The following is a 17,405-nucleotide window of genomic DNA, read 5'->3' as shown; positions in this document are numbered from 1 at the left end:
GCGTGGTAAAGTTTTAGACCATTACTATGCGGTATTATAATAAAAGAGACCCCTTTCTTGATTTCTAGTGAATGGTATTTGGGACAGTAATTGACTTAGGATCTTTTTTTCTGAATCGACTGGCATGGAAAGAAATGCTCTTTGTATTCTCAGGTGCAGATTTTGCACCCTGAATGAAAGTAATGGATACTTATAAGTGAGTAATTAAAATAGCATGTAGGAACTTTGATCTTGAAATTTAATTTTCTTTCAGGAGGCAAAACCTTCAACTGAGGACTTGGGGGATAAGAAGGAAGGTGAATATATTAAACTCAAAGTCATTGGACAGGTGAGTTTCATTGTTTTTCTCTTTTGACTCCCCTTCAATGTGAATACTTTTTCACAGGAAAAAAAATTATTTAAGGCAATTTATTTAAAAATGACTATGTATGCATTTTAATTTACTGTGTATGCGTCTGTTAGAGGTAGAAGAAGCCGATACTGTTTTTTAAATTACTCTGCCAGGCAGTTTTAGATCACCTTAATTTTTCCAAATAGGAACGTTTTCTTGGTTAGTGTGCTTCAGGGACAAATACAGTGAATACTATTAAGTGATAAGGCTAGGGCCAACCTTGAGTAAAAGGCTTGTCAGCCCTTTTGCCGACCCTTTCCCCTTTTCTGGCCCCCTATTTCCCTAGAGTCTAGTCTGTATCTTATTGACTCTGAAATGTTAATTAAGGTTAGCTAACAACTGTTGGAGGAATGAGTCTGCATAGTTACGTGGGTTTTCTAAAGGACAAAAGACAGAGAATTGGTGGAATGGTGGACTCTCCCAGGCTGGAGTGCAGTGGTACTTCCATTGAAGTGTGACAGTACCATTTCCCTATATTCTCCCAAACATGGGATACTACCAGTCGTTAAATTTTGTTCACATATGCTAGGTAAAACATTCTTGTTTATTTTTCATTTACCTAATTATTAATAAGATATAATTTTTTGGTCTGCTACATTTATATTCTTTTAATTGTGTTCATACCCTTTTCCCATTTTTCTGTGATTATCTTATTTTGAAGACTTTTATTTTTTATTTTCAACATTAAAAAAAATTTTTTTTTTTTGAAATGGTGTTGTGCTCTTGTTGCCAGGCTGGAGTGCAGTGGCGCGATCTTGGTTCACTGCAACCTCCACTTCCGGGTTCAAGCGATTCTCCTGCCTTAGTCTCCCGAGTAGCTGGGACTACAGGCGCCTGCCACGAAGCCCAACTAATTTTTTTTTGTATTTTTAGTAGAAACGGGGTTTCCCCATGATGGTCAGGCCAGTCTCGAACTCCTGACCTCAGGTGATGCACCTGCCTCGGCCTCCCAAAGTGCTTGCAAATGCTGGGATTACAGCCGTGAGCCACCATGCCTGGCCTTATTTTGAAAACTTTTAAAAGCTATAATTCACATACTATAAAATTCACTATTTTAAAGTATATAATTCAGTGACTTTAGTATATTCACAAGTGTGTGCAGCCATCACCACTGCCAATTCCAGAACATTTGCATTACCCCAAAAAGACACCCTGTACCCATTAGCAGTCGTTCCCCATCCTATTTCCTCCAGCCAGTGACAACCACGATTCTACTTCCTGTCTCTATGGGTTTGCCTTTTCTGGACATTACATATAAATGGAATCATAAGATATATGGCTTTTTTTTTTTCTTTTTTTTTTTTTTTTTGAGGCAGGAGTCTTGCTCTGTTACCCAGTCTGGAGTGCAGTGGCCTGATCTCAACTCACTGTGACCTCCACCTCCTGGGTTCAAGCAGTCCTCCTGCCACAGCCTCCTAATACTGGGATTTCAGGTGTACACCACCATGCCCAGCTCATTTCTGTATTTTTAGTAGAGACGGGGTTTCACCATGTTGGCCAGGCTGGTCTCAAACTCCTGACCTCAGATGATCTGCCTACCTCGGCCTCCCAAAGTGTTGGGATTACAGGCATGAGCCACTATGCCTAGCTTTGATATGTGGCTTTTTATTCTGGTTTGTTTCATCTTCTTTTCTTTCTTGCTTCCCTTACTTCCCTGCTTCTCTCCCCCTCCCTCCTCTTCCCCCCCAACCCTACCCTATCCCCCCCAACCTCCTCTCCCTCTCCAGGGGTGTTGCTGTGTTGCTCAGGCTGGTCTTGAACTCCTGGGCTTAAGTCATCTCCCACTTTGGCCTAAAGTGCTGGGATTATAGGTGTGAGACACTATGCCTGGCCTGGCTTCTTTCTTTTAGCATGTTTTCAAGGTTCATTCATGGTGTAGCATGTATCAGTACTGTATTCCTTTTAATGGCTGAATTCTGTTCCATTGTATGGGGAGAATATATTTCATTTTCCATTTATCAGTTGATGGATATTTAGTTTGTCTCCATATTTTGGCTACTATTAATATGTTGCTGTGAACATTTATGTGTGTTTTTGCATGGACGTATGTTTTTAGCTCCCTTGGATATATACCTAGGAGTGGAATTTCTGGGTCTAGTATGCAACTGTATGTTTTACTTTTTGAGGAACTGCTGAATTGTTTTAGCAGTGGCCCTACCATCTTAGGTTCCTAGCAGCAACATGTGAGGGTTTCAGTTTTTCCATATTCTGGTCAACACTTGTAATTATCCATCTGTTTGATTATAATCGTAGTGGGTGTGAAGTAGTATCTCACTGTGGTTTCAACTTGCACTTTCCTGATGGCTAATAATGCCAAGCATTTTTCTATGTACTTATTGGCCGTTAGTACATCTTCTTTGGAAAAATGAAGATCTTTAGATCTTTTGCCCATTTTTAAATTAGGTTAGTTGTCTTTTTATTGTTGAGTTGTAATATGTCTTTTATTCTGGGTATTATACCTTTATCATATATATGATTTGCATAGATTTTCTCCTATCTTTGAGTTGTCTTTTCACTTTCTTGATTTTATTCTTTGCAGTATAAAGTTTTTCATTTTGGTGAATTAAGTTCATCTGTATTTTCTTTTGTTGCTTGTAATTTATCTAAGAAACCATTGCCTAATCCAGGGTCACAAAGGTTTACGCTTGTGTTTTAAGAGTTTTAAGGCTGGGTGCAATGGCTCACTCCTATAATCTCAGCACTTTGGGAGGCTGAGGTGGGCAGATTGCTTGAGCTCAGGAGTGGAGACCAGCCTGGGCAACATGGCGAAACCCCATCTCTACAAAAAATATAAAAAATTAGTCGGGCATGGTGGCACATGCCTGTAGTCCCAGCTACTCAGGAGGCTGAGCGGGAAGAATCACTTGTGCCTGGGAGGTCAAGGCTGCAGTGAGCTGTGATCACATGACTGCACTCCAGTCAGGGTGACAGAGTGAGACCCTGTCTCAAAAAAAAAAAAAAAGTTTTATGGTTTTATTTATAGTTTTAGCTCTTACATTTAAATCTTTAATCATTTTGAGTAATTTTTGTATGGGTGTTTGTCCCAGAGCATTAGTTGAAAAGACTGTCTTTTTCTCACTGAATTGTTCTGGTATCCTTGTCAAAAAATTGACTATAGATATAAGGGTTTATTTCTTGGCTCTCAATTTTATGACATTGATCTATATGTCCATATGCTGTGGAATATCTTTTTAAGAATTATTAATTTGTGGGATTTTAAAAAACATTGTCTTCATTTTCCTTGTCTGTTACATGTTATGAACATTTCCTCCAGTATGTCTTAACTTTTGTTTATGGCATCTTTTACTATACAGACGTTTTATGTTTTTATTAAGTCAAATTTATCCACCTGTTTTTTTTTAACGGTTTTTAGGTTAAAATCATGCTTTGCAATAGGGCATCCCAAGACCAAGATTAGGGGAAAAAAATTCTCCCTTGAGGGGAATATATTGAGAATTTTATTTTTTTTTTTGATGCAGAGCCTTGTTCTGTCGCCCAGGCTGGAGTGCAGTGGTACTTCCAACTCACTGCAACGTCCACCTCCCGGGTTCAAGCAATTCTCCTGCCTCAGCCTCCTGAGTAGTTGGGATTACAAGCAACTGCCACTACACCCGGCTAATTTTTTATATTTTTAGTAGAGATAGGGCTTCATCATGTTGGCCAGGCTGGTCTTGAACTCCTGACCTTGTGATCTGCCCGGCTCGACCTCCCAAAGTGTTGGGATTACAGGCGTGAGCCACTGCGTCTGGCCAAAAAAATTTTAATGTTAGCTCTTTAATTCATCTGGAAGTAATTTTTCTTTTTTTTGAGACGGAGTCTCACTCTGTTGCCCAGGCTGGAGTACGGTGGCGAGATCTCAGTTCACTGCAACCTCCGCCTCCTGGGTTCAAGCGATTCTCCTGCCTCACCCTCCTGAGTAGTTGGGATTACAGGCATGCGCCACGACGCCTGGCTAATTTCTTTTGTATTTTTAGTAGAAATGGCGTTTTACCATGTTGGTCAGGCTGGTCTCGAACTCCTGAACTCAAATAATCTGCCAGCCTTGGCCTCCAGAAGTGTTAGGATTATAGGCATGAGCCACCATGCCCAGCCTGGAAGTGATTTTAATGTATAGCATGAGGCTTGCTGTAGAATTTTATCTGTTTATGAAATGATCTATATGGAGATAATTTTATTTCTTCATAGTTACAGTCACAAGCAAAAATATTGTAAATGTGCAGCTTCTGCAAATACACATTTGTGAATGTAGTTATGAAGTTTGGCTTTGAAATTTTAATTATGCAAGTACCAGTATTTTTTTCTGATGATTGGCTGATAGTTTGTTTCACAATCTGAGTAAAATAAAAGAATTTTTCATCCCACAAATCAGTTTGACTAACTCAGGTTGTTACTCATTTTACTAATGTGAGAGAAACCAGATTCCATGTGATTTTTTTTTTTTTGAGATGGAGTCCTGCTCTGTCGCCCAGGCTGGAGTGCAGTGGCGCGTTCTTGGCTCACTGCAATCTCCACCTCCTGGGTTCAAGCGATTCTTCTGCCTCAGTCTCCTGAGTAGCTGAGACTACAGGTGTGCACCACCGTACCTGGCTAATTTTTGTATTTTTAGGAGAAACGGGTTTTCACAATATTGGCCAGGCTGGTCTTGAACTCCTGACCTTGTGATCCGCCTGCCTCGGCCTCCCAGAGTGCTGGGATTACAGGCGTGAGCCACCGCGCTCAGCCCCATGTGGTGATTTTTTTATGGCAGGAATAAATTTCTCAGTCTCTTATTTTATAGTATATGCTTTTCTCCTACGTGACCACCTTCAGTGACACTTCACTTGGGGGGACAGACTTTTTGTTTTGAGTTGCTATTGGGATAAATAAAAGATGTGATGGTTCATCTTTTATTTTGAGAATAGAATGGCCATGCAGTAATAAAGGAATGCATTTACTTAGGCTTTTACTTATACTGATAATTTTAACACTCAAGACTGATTAACTTTGTTTTACTCAGTTTCTTTTGTAATGGGTATACAGTAGCTTTGAGGATGATTACAGTGTTTTAAGAAAACCTGTTAAGAATGCTAAAAAGAATATTGTGGTGGAAAAATACAGGTTACAAAGTTTATGTTTCTATTTGCACTATATTTGTAATTAAATAGTTTGGTTCAAGTAAAGCAAATGGTTTATACAAAGAGGGATAATTTTTTTCTCTTTTATGTCCTTAGGATAGCAGTGAGATTCACTTCAAAGTGAAAATGACAACACATCTCAAGAAACTCAAAGAATCATACTGTCAAAGACAGGTTTGTCCATTTTGGTATTAAGTACAATGCTTTGTTGTTAATTTTTCTTTCTTTTTTTTTTTATAGAAGGTTGTCAAAAGAAAAATCCTGTTTTATTTCACCATTAGCAACTCAAGGAAAACACTCTTATCATTTCTTGTACCCTGTTTAATTGCTTTTTTTTGTCCTGTGGCCCATTTTAAAGTTTAAATTCGTAAGATGTGGAACTAGTTTGAAAAGTAACTCAGAATTGTAAAGAGAGCTCAAATGAATGTTTCTGTCTTGATGGCTTACCAGTATATACAGCAAGAAAGGGAAGTAATTTTTTGGTGATTACTATGAATTTTTTTTGTAATTCTAATCATGAGTGTTTAGCCAATGTTAAATTTAAGTAGTAGTATTATTAGTATATTATCTCTTTTTTTTTTTGAGACGGAGTTTTGCTCTTGTTGCCCAGGCTAGAGTGCAGTAGCGCGATCTAGGCTCACTGTAACCTCCGCCTCCTGAGTTCAAGTGATTCTCCTGCCTCAGCCTTCCAAGTAGCTGAGTTTACAGGCATGCACTACCACACCCAGCTAATATTGTATTTTTAGTAGAGATGGGGTTTCTCCATGTTGGTCAGGCTGGTCTCTAACTCCAGACCTCAGGTATCCGCCCACCTCGGCCTCCCAAAGTACTGGGATTACAGGTGTGAGCCACCACGCCTGGCCTTATAAAATAGGTTTTGAAAATAAATGTAATTGGAATTAGTATGAGACAATCAAGATATATTTTAAGTGAAATTATGATTTAATAGGCAAGAAATATATGTTTAATCAGTCTGTTAAATTGAATTATAGGCCGGGTACAGTGGTCACGCCTGTAATCCCAGCACTTTGGGAGCCTGAGGTGGGCAGATCACCTGAGGGCACGAGTTCAAGACCAGCCTGGCCAACATGGCAAAACCTTGTTTCTACTAAAAATACAAAAATTAGCCAGGTGTGGAGGCACCTGCCTGTAATCCCAGCTACTTGGGAAGCTGAGGCAGGAGAATCACTTGAATCTGCGAGGCAGAGGTTTCAGTGAGCTGAGCTCATGCCACTGCACTCCAACCTGGGTGACAGAGCAAGACTCCATCTCAAAAAAAAAAAAAGAAAAAAGAAAAAAAAATTGAATTATATTACATAATATTAACTCAGGTATTGTGAGTTTTATTTTTATTTATTTATTTATTTGAGATGGAGTCTTGCTCTGTTGCCCAGGCTGGAATGCAGTGGTGCGATCTCAGCTCACTGTAACCTGCAGCTCCCTGGTTCAAGCGATTCTCCTGCCTCAGTCTCCCGAGTAGCTGGGATTACAGGCATGCATCACCACTCCCGGCTAATTTTTGTATTTTTACTAGTAGTGGGGTTTCACCATGTTGGTCAGGCTGGTCTCGAACTCCTGACCTCGTGATCCGCCCGCCTCGGCCTCCCAAAGTACTGAGATTACAGGCGTGAGCCACCGTGCCCAGCCTATAGATTTCATGTTTAGAAGATTTGCTTTTAACAGTTTAAATTTGTAACTAACATAAAAATAACATAAGAAAGAGAGACTAGGTGTTAGGATAAGTAAAATAATAAGCATTTTTGTCTTTTCTGTTTTTGTAGATTTTAATTGTCTAACTTAATAAAATCTCATTAATTGGGGTTCAGCTACTTCACATTTGTAATAATTTGGGTGTTAAAATTGAGATGAAATTCATCAGGGGAGAAAAACATTTATTGAAATCTCAATTATGTGTACTGTACCATAAGTATTTAAGATACATTGTCGGCCGGGCGCAGTGGCTCACGCCTCTAATCCCAGCACTTTGGGAGGCTGAGGCAGGCAGATCCCAGCACTTTGGGAGGCCGAGGCGGGTGAGTCTCTTGAGGTCAGGAGTTCGAGACCAGCCTGACCAACATGGTGAAACCCCGTCTGTACTAAAAATACAAAAATTAGCTGGGCATGGTGGCGCACACCTGTAATCCCAGCTATTTGGGAGGCTGAGGCAGAAGAATCATTTGAACCCAGGAGGCGGAGGTTGCAGTGAGCCGAGATCTTGCCATTGCACTCCAGCCTGGGTGGCAGAGTGAGACTCCGTGTCAAAAAAAAAAGAAAAAGATTCATTGTCATTTAATTTTCATAACTCTGAAGAAAATTCATACAGTCTTTACACCCCCCATCTATAGGCCAGGGAATTTTTTTTTTTTTTTTGAGACAGAGCCTCAGTGTGTTGCCTAGGCTACAATGCAGTGGTGCCGTCTTAGCTCACTGCAACCTCCACCTCCTGGACTCAGGTGATTCTCATGCCTCAGTCTCCTGAGTAGCTGGAATTACAGGCACCTGCCACCAGGCCTGGCCAATTTTCGTATTTTTATTTTTTTTGTATTTGTATTTTTTTTTTTAGACAGGTCTTGCTCTGTCACCCAGGTTGGAGTGCAGTGACACGACCTTGGCTCACTGCAACCTCCACCTCCCAGGTTCAAGTGATTCTTCTGTCTCAGTCTCCTGAGTAGCTGGGATTACAGGTGCGTGCCACCTTGCTGGGCTAATTTTTATATTTTTGGTAGAGATGGGGTTTCACCATGTTGGCCAGGCTGGTCTCGAACTCCTGACCTCAAGAGACTCACCCGCCTCGGCTTCCCAAAGTGCTGGGATTACAGGCTGAACTACCGCGCCTGCCCCATAATTTTTGTATTTTTAGTAGAGACAGTTTCATTATGTTGGCCAGGCTGGTCTCAAACTCCTGACCTCAAGTGAGCCATCTCTCCCCTTTCAGCTATTTTTGTTGAAGAGCGATTAGAAAAATGTATACTAATATATTTTGTAATATTTGTGGTGCTATCTGTGCCATTCAGGTTTATGGTAGATTAGCTAGCTAGCCATTTGTGCTTTACCAAATTTTATGATTTAATCTGTTTAAAACCAATTTTTGCCAGTATAGTTTGAAGCTAGTGAGGGTGCTCATCCAGTTTCTGATCTGAGCTTTTTTTTTTTTTTTTTTTTTTTTGAGACGGAGTCTGGCTCTGTCGCCCAGGCTGGAGTGCAGTGGCTGGATCTCAGCTCACTGCAAGCTCCGCCTCCCGGGTTTGCGCCATTCTCCTGCCTCAGCCTCCCGAGTAGCTGGGACTACAGGCGCCCGCCACCTCGCCCAGCTATTTTTTTGTATTTTTTAGTAGAGACGGGGTTTCACTGTGTTAGCCAGGATGGTCTCGATCTCCTGACCTCGTGTTCCGCCCGTCTCGGCCTCCCAAAGTGCTGGGATTACAGGCTTGAGCCACCGCGCCCGGCCTGATCTGATCTTTTATGCTAGCTTACAGATTTAGGGCAAAATGAATTGAGTAGTGGTCAAGAGCACAGGCTTAGAAACAGGTTTGGGCTTAAATTCTTCGCTAGCTCCAAGCCTTAGGTTCCCTAGCTGTAACATGAAAATAAGGTGATAATACCTACCTTCCAGGGTTATTGTGTTTAACACTTATGATTTTGTATGTAAAGAATTGGTACAGGGACGGCCTTGCAAATAGTTGCTACTCAGTATATGTTATTTATGATTGAATTAGCTAATTTTATTTTCTATGTAGTGTTCTAAGGCTTTCATGCTTGCTTTTTGTGCATCAAAGTTACCATTATGTTTTCTAAGATTTGTGTGTGTATGTATATATTATTATTATCTTTACCTTTTTAGGGCGTTCCAATGAATTCACTCAGGTTTCTCTTTGAGGGTCAGAGAATTGCTGATAATCATACTCCAAAAGAAGTGAGTATACTTTTTTCCTGAGTCAAGAAAAAATTTAAATTCTCCTTTGAGCAGTTTTGTTCACTGGTATTAAACTGCCCTTTTCTTGAATATTCTCTGATTTAAATGGCATATCTTTTGTCGGAGGGAAGAAATAATGTTTTGGGTTGAACTTCCCGTATAGTGCCTTCAAAAGTGCCAATAAAAAGGGCAGTGGAAACAAAATGAGTACTGAAGTTGTCATAGGGCACATGCTACATTGTTTTTGAAGATGGACAAATGTTCCTCAGATTTGGTAAATTTCTGGTATACTTTCATGTGATGGTAACATTAATGGCTGGATTTTGATTTTTTACCTATTTTGAGAATGTTAATACAGAAGCATAGTGTATATTAATATATTTGGCTCTGTCATCTTGTTTTATCCTTTTTTTTAATGCTTCTCTGTCTTCATTTTTTTTTTTTTTTTTTTTTTTGAGACGGAGTCTCGCTCTGTCACCCAGGCTGGAGTGCAGTGGCCGGATCTCAGCTCACCGCAAGCTCCGCCTCCCGGGTTTACGCCATTCTCCTGCCTCAGCCTCCCGAGTAGCTGGGACTACAGGCGCCTGCCACCTCGCCCGGCTAAGTTTTTTGTATTTTTAGTAGAGACGGGGTTTCACTGTGTTAGCCAGGATGGTCTCGATCTCCTGACCTCGTGATCCGCCCGTCTCGGCCTCCCAAAGTGCTGGGATTACAGGCTTGAGCCACCGCGCCCGGCCTCTGTCTTCATTTAAGTTTTTTTTTTTTTTTTTTGAGACGGAGTCTCGCTCTGCCACCCAGGCTGGAGGTGCAGTGGCACGATCTTGGCTCACTACAAGCTCTGCCTCCTGGGTTCACGCCATTCTCCTGCCTCAGCCTCCGTAGTAGCTGGGACTACAGGCGCCCACCACCATGCCTGGCTAATTTTTTGTATTTTTTAGTAGAGACGGGGTTTCACTGTGTTAGCCAGGATGGTCTCGATCTCCTGACCTTGTGATCTGCCCGGCTCAGCCTCCCAAAGTGCTGGGATTACAGGTGTGAGCCACCACGCCTGGCCTTAATTTTTTTATTCTATGAGCGGTTTTCTTTGCTTTTATATTCCACCCATCTTCCCTCTATAGAGATATCTCAAAGTATTGTGTGTGTGTGTGTATCTATATACATAGATTCCCATCATACACAGAGTAACATTACTGAGATTTCTGATAGTGGGAACAATATAGGGTTATTGGTTTTTTATTTTGAAAACATTTCAAACTTACTGAATTGTGAGAATAGTATAATACTCCCCTGTATATCTGTTCCTTGGATTCACCAATTAAAATTGCATAGCATTTGGGTCAGGCACGGTGGCTAATACTTGTAATCCTAGTACTTTGGGAGGCCAAGGTGGGTGGATTGCTTGAGTCCTGGAGTTTGAGACCAATCTAGGCAATATGATGAAAACCCGTCTCTACTAAAAATAAAAAATTTGTCCGGGTGCAGTGACTTAACCTGTAATCACAGCACTTTGGGAGGCCAAGGCGGGCGGATCACGAGGTCAGGAGTTTGAGACTAGTCTGACCAATATGGTGAAACCCCGTCTCTACTAAAAATACAATAATTAGCCGGACGTGGTGGCGTGCGCCTGTAGTCCCAGCTACTTGGGAGGCTGAAGCAGAAGAATCGCTTGAACCCGGGGGACAGAGGTTGCAGTGAGCCGAGATCATGTTACTGCACTCCAGCCTGGGCAACAGAGTGAGACTCTGTCTCAAAAAAGAAAAAAGAAAAAGAAAAAAAATTAACTAGGCTTAGTGGTACATGCTTGTAGTCCCAGCTACTAGGAGGGCTGAGGTGGAAGGATCACTTGATCCCAGGAGGTTGAGGCTGCAGTGAGCCCTGGTCATGTCACTGTGCTCCAGCCTAGGTGACAGAGTGAGAACCTGTCTCAAAAATAAATAAATAAAAATAAAATAAAATAAAATAAAATAAAATAAAATAACATTGTGCAGCATTTGATAGCTGGGATTGGTGGTGCATGCCTATAGTTCTAGCTACTTGGGAGGCTGAAGTAGGAGGATCGCTTGAGTGAGCCCAAGAGTTCCAGATGAGCCTGGAAACAGAGCGAGGAGTCCTCTGTCTCAAAAAAAAAAAAAAAAAAAAAAAGTATGTTTTTCTAGTATAACTACTAGAATGTAGTCATAGCTCACTGCAGCCACAAACTCCTGGGCTCAAGCAATCCTGACTATCATTGTCAGCCTCCTGAATAGCTGGGATTATAAGCATGTGCCACCATGCTCTGCTCACTTTTAAATTTTTTATAGAGATGGAGTCTCCCTGTGTGCCCAGGCTTTGATCACTTAGTTTAAGTGTTGTCTTTTTTTTTTTTTTTTAATTTTGTAGTTAACTGTTTTTCCTGTTACAATTAAGTAATTTGAGGGGACACACTTTGAAACTATGCAAATATCCCCTTTCTCATGAAATTTTCCCCTTAGGTTTAGTATCCACCACCTTCTTGAACACTTCCTTACTTTCTGGCACAGTAAGAAGTTCCAAACTCATCTTTTACTTTCCTTGACCTAACTTGTCGTAATCTCTGGGACTGTACAGTAGATATCCAATACATTTTACTGACACATGCCTTACACATTCCTTATAATTAAGAGATTATCTTTTCGGAGGAATGTTGGGGCAGTGGGAGAGAGTAGGTCTTTAGGGAGTGATGCTCCTGTGCTGTTGTTCACTTGTCTCGATTAATGTACTTCTTGAAGTTTGTAGCTTTATATTCTTTATAGCTCAAGGACTCCTGCTGTCTTCCTGTTTTGAAGGTTTCTAATAACATTTGGAATTTTATTCCTTGCAGTGTTTACCATGCTATATGGGCAATTAAAATTGTTTTAAAAGCATCTTTTTTTTTTTTTTTTTTTTTTGAGATGGAGTTTTGCTCTTGTTGCCCAGGCTGGAGTGCAGTGGCACAATCTTGGCTCACTGCAACCTCTGCCTCCTGGGTTCAAGCGATTCTCCTGCCTCAGCCTCCTGAGTAGCTGGGATTGCAGGCATGCGCCACTATGCCTGGCTAATTTTGTATTTTTAGTAGAGATGGGGTTTCACCATGTTGGTCAGGCTCGTCTTAAACTCCTGACCTCAGGTGATCCGCGTCCCGCTCCCCGGCCCCTCGGCCTCCAGAGTGCTGAGATTACAGGTGTGACCCACTGCGCCCGGCCTAAGAGCATCTTTAATAATTACTTAAATATTCATATATGTTCTGCAACCAAGATAGCTTAACACTACTAGAGCCATTCTGATCACTTTAAAATCCTAAATTCGCATGTGTTATGTTTAGATTTCTTAACATACTTAATTTTCATATTTAATATTCTGCACAAAAATGTTACCTATAAAATTAAAAACTTTTTGGTCAGACACAGTGGCCCACGCCTGCAATCCTAGCACTTTGGGAGGCTGAGGCGGGCTGGATCACTGCAGGTCAGGAGTTGAGACCAGCCTGGGCAACATGGCGAAACCCCATCTCTACTAAAAATAGAAAAAGTAGCCGGGTATGGTGGCATACGCTTGTAGTGCCAGCTACTCAGGAGGCTGAAGTGGGAGGATTGGTTGAGCCCAGGATGCTGAGGTTGCAGTGAGCTGAGGTTGAGCCCAGGAGGCTGAGGTTGCAGTGAACTAAGATTGTGCCACTGTCCTCCAGCCTGGGCAATATAATGAGACCCTGTCTCAAAACAAAAACAAACAAAAAACAAACAAAAACAAAAACCAAACAAATTAGAATATATCCTATTATTAAACTATCATTTAAACTATTAAATACATGTTTCATTAAATTTAAAAGTTCTTTAACATAGCTGTCAAAAACGCTTCAGTTTTATATAGCGAATAAACTGGGAAGTGAAATTGACTCAGGAAAGTAAGATGAATAACGCAACAGACAGAAGGAAAGACACCTCTATGTTCTTTAGATTAAAGAAAACAGGATTCTTAATATTAGAGGAGTGTAAGTATGGGTCACACTTGGATCTCTTTGCACTTTTAAATTAGTGGCCACATAATTGTAGTCAATTTAAAAACTGCTTTTATATTCTACTAACATTTTTCTTTCCTCTTACAGCTGGGAATGGAGGAAGAAGATGTGATTGAAGTTTATCAGGAACAAACGGGGGGTCATTCAACAGTTTAGATATTCTTTTTATTTTTTTTCTTTTCCCTCAATCCTTTTTTATTTTTAAAAATAGTTCTTTTGTAATGTGGTGTTCAAAACGGAATTGAAAACTGGCACCCATCTCTTTGAAACATCTGGTAATTTGAATTCTAGTGCTCATTATTCATTATTGTTTGTTTTCATTGTGCTGATTTTTGGTGATCAAGCCTCAGTCCCCTTCATATTACCCTCTCCTTTTTAAAAATTACGTGTGCACAGAGAGGCCACCTTTTTCAGGACATTGCATTTTCAGGCTTGTGGTGATAAATAAGATCGACCAATGCAAGTGTTCATAATGACTTTCCAATTGGCCCTGATGTTCTAGCATGTGATTGCTTCACTCCTGGACTGTGACTTTCAGTGGGAGATGGAAGTTTTTCAGAGAACTGAACTGTGGAAAAATGACCTTTCCTTAACTTGAAGCTACTTTTAAAATTTGAGGGTCTGGACCAAAAGAAGAGGAATATCAGGTTGAAGTCAAGATGACAGATAAGGTGAGAGTAATGACTAACTCCAAAGATGGCTTCACTGAAGAAAAGGCATTTTAAGATTTTTTAAAAATCTTGTCAGAAGATCCCAGAAAAGTTCTAATTTTCATTAGCAATTAATAAAGCTATACATGCAGAAATGAATACAACAGAACACTGCTCTTTTTGATTTTATTTGTACTTTTTGGCCTGGGATATGGGTTTTAAATGGACATTGTCTGTACCAGCTTCATTAAAATAAACAATATTTGTAAAAATCGTACTAATGCTTATTTTATTTTAATTGTATAGAAATAAAAAAGAAAATGCCTAAAATAAGGTTTTCTTGCATAAATATTGGAAATTGCACATGGTACAAATTTTTTCTTCATTACTGTACAGTGATGATGTTAATGACTTTGAAGCACTGAAAGTTCCTGAAGTGCCTTCTGAATCAAGGATTTAATTAAGGCCACAATACCTTTTTAATATTCAGTGTTCTGTTTTTTTTGAAAACTTGATATTCCTGTATGGTGCATATATATGATGCAGTTACCTAATCATGTTGAATAAATGGGCATGCCAAAAATTCTTAATTGATTTTTATCGATAATTTCAATTCTTCCTTTAACAATGTACAAAATGGTAAGGTTTGGTATATTTTATGTTTTCCTTTTATTTCTTTATATCTTTTTTTTTTTTGAGATGGGGTCTCTCTCTGTCACCCAGGCTGGAGTACAGTGGTGTGATCTTGGCTCACTGCAACCTCTGCCTCCCGGGTTCAAGTGATTCTTCTGCCTCAGCCTCCCGAGTAGCTGGGACTACAGGCGCGTGCCACTACGCCCAGCTAATTTTTGTATTTTTAGTAGAGATGGGGTTCACCATGTTGGCCAGGATGGTCTCGATCGCTTAACCCTGTGATCTGCCCGCCTCGGCCTCCCAAAGTGCTGGGATTACAGGTGTGAGACACCGTGCCTGGCCCAGCCATATTTATTTATATCTTAAATATTTAAACTTTGTGTAAAATTAAAATATCAGATTAGTTTGTTCCTATTAGTGTGCTTAACTTTTCCTTTTAATGCTGAGTCACAGAATTTACTGCATGTGTGCATACATACAGTCCAGTTTCATGTTATCTCAAATAGAGTGTCATCTAACTAGTTGAGAAGACCAAATAAAACCCACTTTGAATGCATTTTATAAACTATTACAGCTTACATACCTACTCAGGTCGAACCTTTTGAGAAATAAATTGATTGGCTTGATCTTCTAATTCTTATGTTTGACCCTAACTGAAAAATTATTTGTATGGTGTAAGTTAGAGCTTTTAGATTGTCACCTGATATTTATCATTATATTCATTAAACAGTGATTAGGAACTAGGCCCATTTTAAGAAAATCTTCATGAGCTGCATATTTCTGTCAAGACTAAATAACAGATCTGATTGGGTATTTGAACTATGTGAATCTATAGTTTCGTATCTTAATTTTGTTTGCGTCTCTAAATGTCTGAAGGCTCTCAGGATTTAGGTGGTGGGCCTTAGCTACTGGGGAAGTAATTTTTTTTTTTTTTTTTTTGAGACGGAGTCTCGCTGTGTCTCCCAGGCTGGAGTGCAGTGGCGTGATCTCGGCTCACTGCAAGCTCCGCCTCCCGGGTTCACGCCATTCTCCCGCCTCAGCCTCCCAAGTAGCTGGGACTACAGGCGCCCGCCACCACGCCCGGCTAGTTTTTTGTATTTTTAGTAGAGACGGGGTTTCACCATGTTAGCCAGGATAGTCTCGATCTCCTGACCTCGTGATCCACCCGCCTCGGCCTCCCAAAGTGCTGGGATTACAGGCTTGAGCCACCGCGCCCGGCCAGGAAGTAATTTTTTTGTTTTCAGTTTTTTGGATTCTAAATGTGTTGCACTCTGCTATGGTTAACTTAAATTTGTGCTTATCTGATTAGCAGTGCTGATAAAATAGGCATTTCACAACAAAAATTTTAACAGATTATCAGATTTCTGAAGAGACCTTAGATAACGTTTAGTGAAGCCACTCTTATCTGGTGCTTGACTGCAACATCCTAATCTGTAAAAGAAGGGAGAAAATAAAGTCAGCAATGGTAATTTCCCCCCACAAGGATGTTTTCCTTAAGTATTTGTTCTGTTGTGGGTTGAATTATTTGAGATGCTCCTTCCTTATCTGATTAAGTAGTACTGAATGAATTGATTGAATGAATGTTCAGATAGGGTCCACAAGCTTGAGAAAACGTTTAGATGACATATTTAAGTTCAGTATGACTGATATTATCTAGTTTAACTGTTTTATTTCTATTTAATTTTTACATAAAACAAGGAGTTAAAATAAGGATCAAATCTAAGCAAGTCCAGTAACAGCAATACAGAATACAAATAGGTTGGATTTCTGTGTTGTAAAGGTGTAATTTCTGTAGAAAGCAAATACCTTGCAAACATTAATGAGGAATTGGAGGGGATTACTTGCAAATATTAAGCTTTTCATCTGTGGACACTGAACTACAGAGTAGAGCCAAAGGAAATTTGTGAAAAAATTCAGGTTCATATGCTGTGGATTTAAGTAACATCCTTTTATGTAACTTGTATGTTAAAAATACCTTTCTTCATCCATTTTGTTAAAGGGATATTTTATTAAATATTAAAAGAGAGATGTTAAATATCTAATCAGGTCTCATCCTGGGCCAGGCACAGCGACTTGTGCCTGTAACCCCAGCACTTTGGAAGGCTGAGGCAGGCAGATCACTCGAGACCAGGAGTTTGAGACCAGCCTGAGCAACATGACGAAACCCTGTCTGTACTAAAAATACACAAATTAGGCAAGTGCGGTGATGCGTGCCTGTAGTCCCAGCTACTTGGGAGGCTGAGGTGGGAGGATCGTTTGAGCCCAGGAGGTCAAGGCTGCAGTGAGCTGTGATTGTGCCACTGCACTCTAGCTTGGGTGACAGAGCGAGACCCTGTCTTTAAAAAAAAAAAAAAGACATCCTGGTAGAGTCAATATAATTTTTCAACTGGGGAAATTTTGTGAGTGGTTAGTTCTTCAGGGCACAGGGTAAAACTCAAGATTTATTAATGTTCAGAGCTCTAGAATAATGCTGTCCAATAGAACTTCCTGTCATGGAAATATTCTACATCTGTGCTTTCCAGTACAGTAGCTGGTAACCACACATGACCTGAGCACTTGAAATGGGGGTGTTGTGATTGAAGAATGTTTTAACAAGTTTAAATAGCTAAATGCAGATGGTGCTGTGTTACTCAGCAGTGCAGCTCTAAAATCTATATTTTGAGGATGTGAGAATGGCCTCACAAAACAGCTC

General features: G+C 40.2%; 2 protein-coding genes across 2 annotated transcripts in view; one reads left to right on the top strand and one right to left on the bottom strand.

Annotated features, from left to right (window-relative positions):
- Positions 1-14,051, top strand: part of SUMO1 (small ubiquitin like modifier 1) — a 32,394-nt gene extending 18,343 nt beyond the window's left edge. The window contains exons 2-5 of the mRNA NM_001195642.1: positions 254-328; positions 5,602-5,679; positions 9,347-9,418; positions 13,518-14,051. Of these exons, the coding sequence (NP_001182571.1) occupies positions 254-328; positions 5,602-5,679; positions 9,347-9,418; positions 13,518-13,586 (294 nt within the window). The 3' untranslated portion in view covers positions 13,587-14,051. The remainder of the gene's footprint in view (positions 1-253; positions 329-5,601; positions 5,680-9,346; positions 9,419-13,517) is intronic.
- Positions 14,052-16,056: 2,005 nt separating this feature from the next.
- KIAA2012 overlaps positions 16,057-17,405 on the bottom strand; it is a 138,618-nt gene continuing 137,269 nt past the window's right edge. The window contains exon 24 of the mRNA XM_015110675.3: positions 16,057-16,144. The gene's annotated coding sequence lies outside the window, so the exon portion shown is untranslated. The remainder of the gene's footprint in view (positions 16,145-17,405) is intronic.

The sequence above is a fragment of the Macaca mulatta genome, chromosome 12 (assembly GCF_049350105.2).
Source record: "Macaca mulatta isolate MMU2019108-1 chromosome 12, T2T-MMU8v2.0, whole genome shotgun sequence".
Lineage (NCBI taxonomy): Eukaryota > Metazoa > Chordata > Mammalia > Primates > Cercopithecidae > Macaca > Macaca mulatta.
This window is presented reverse-complemented; position numbering and strand designations above follow the sequence as displayed.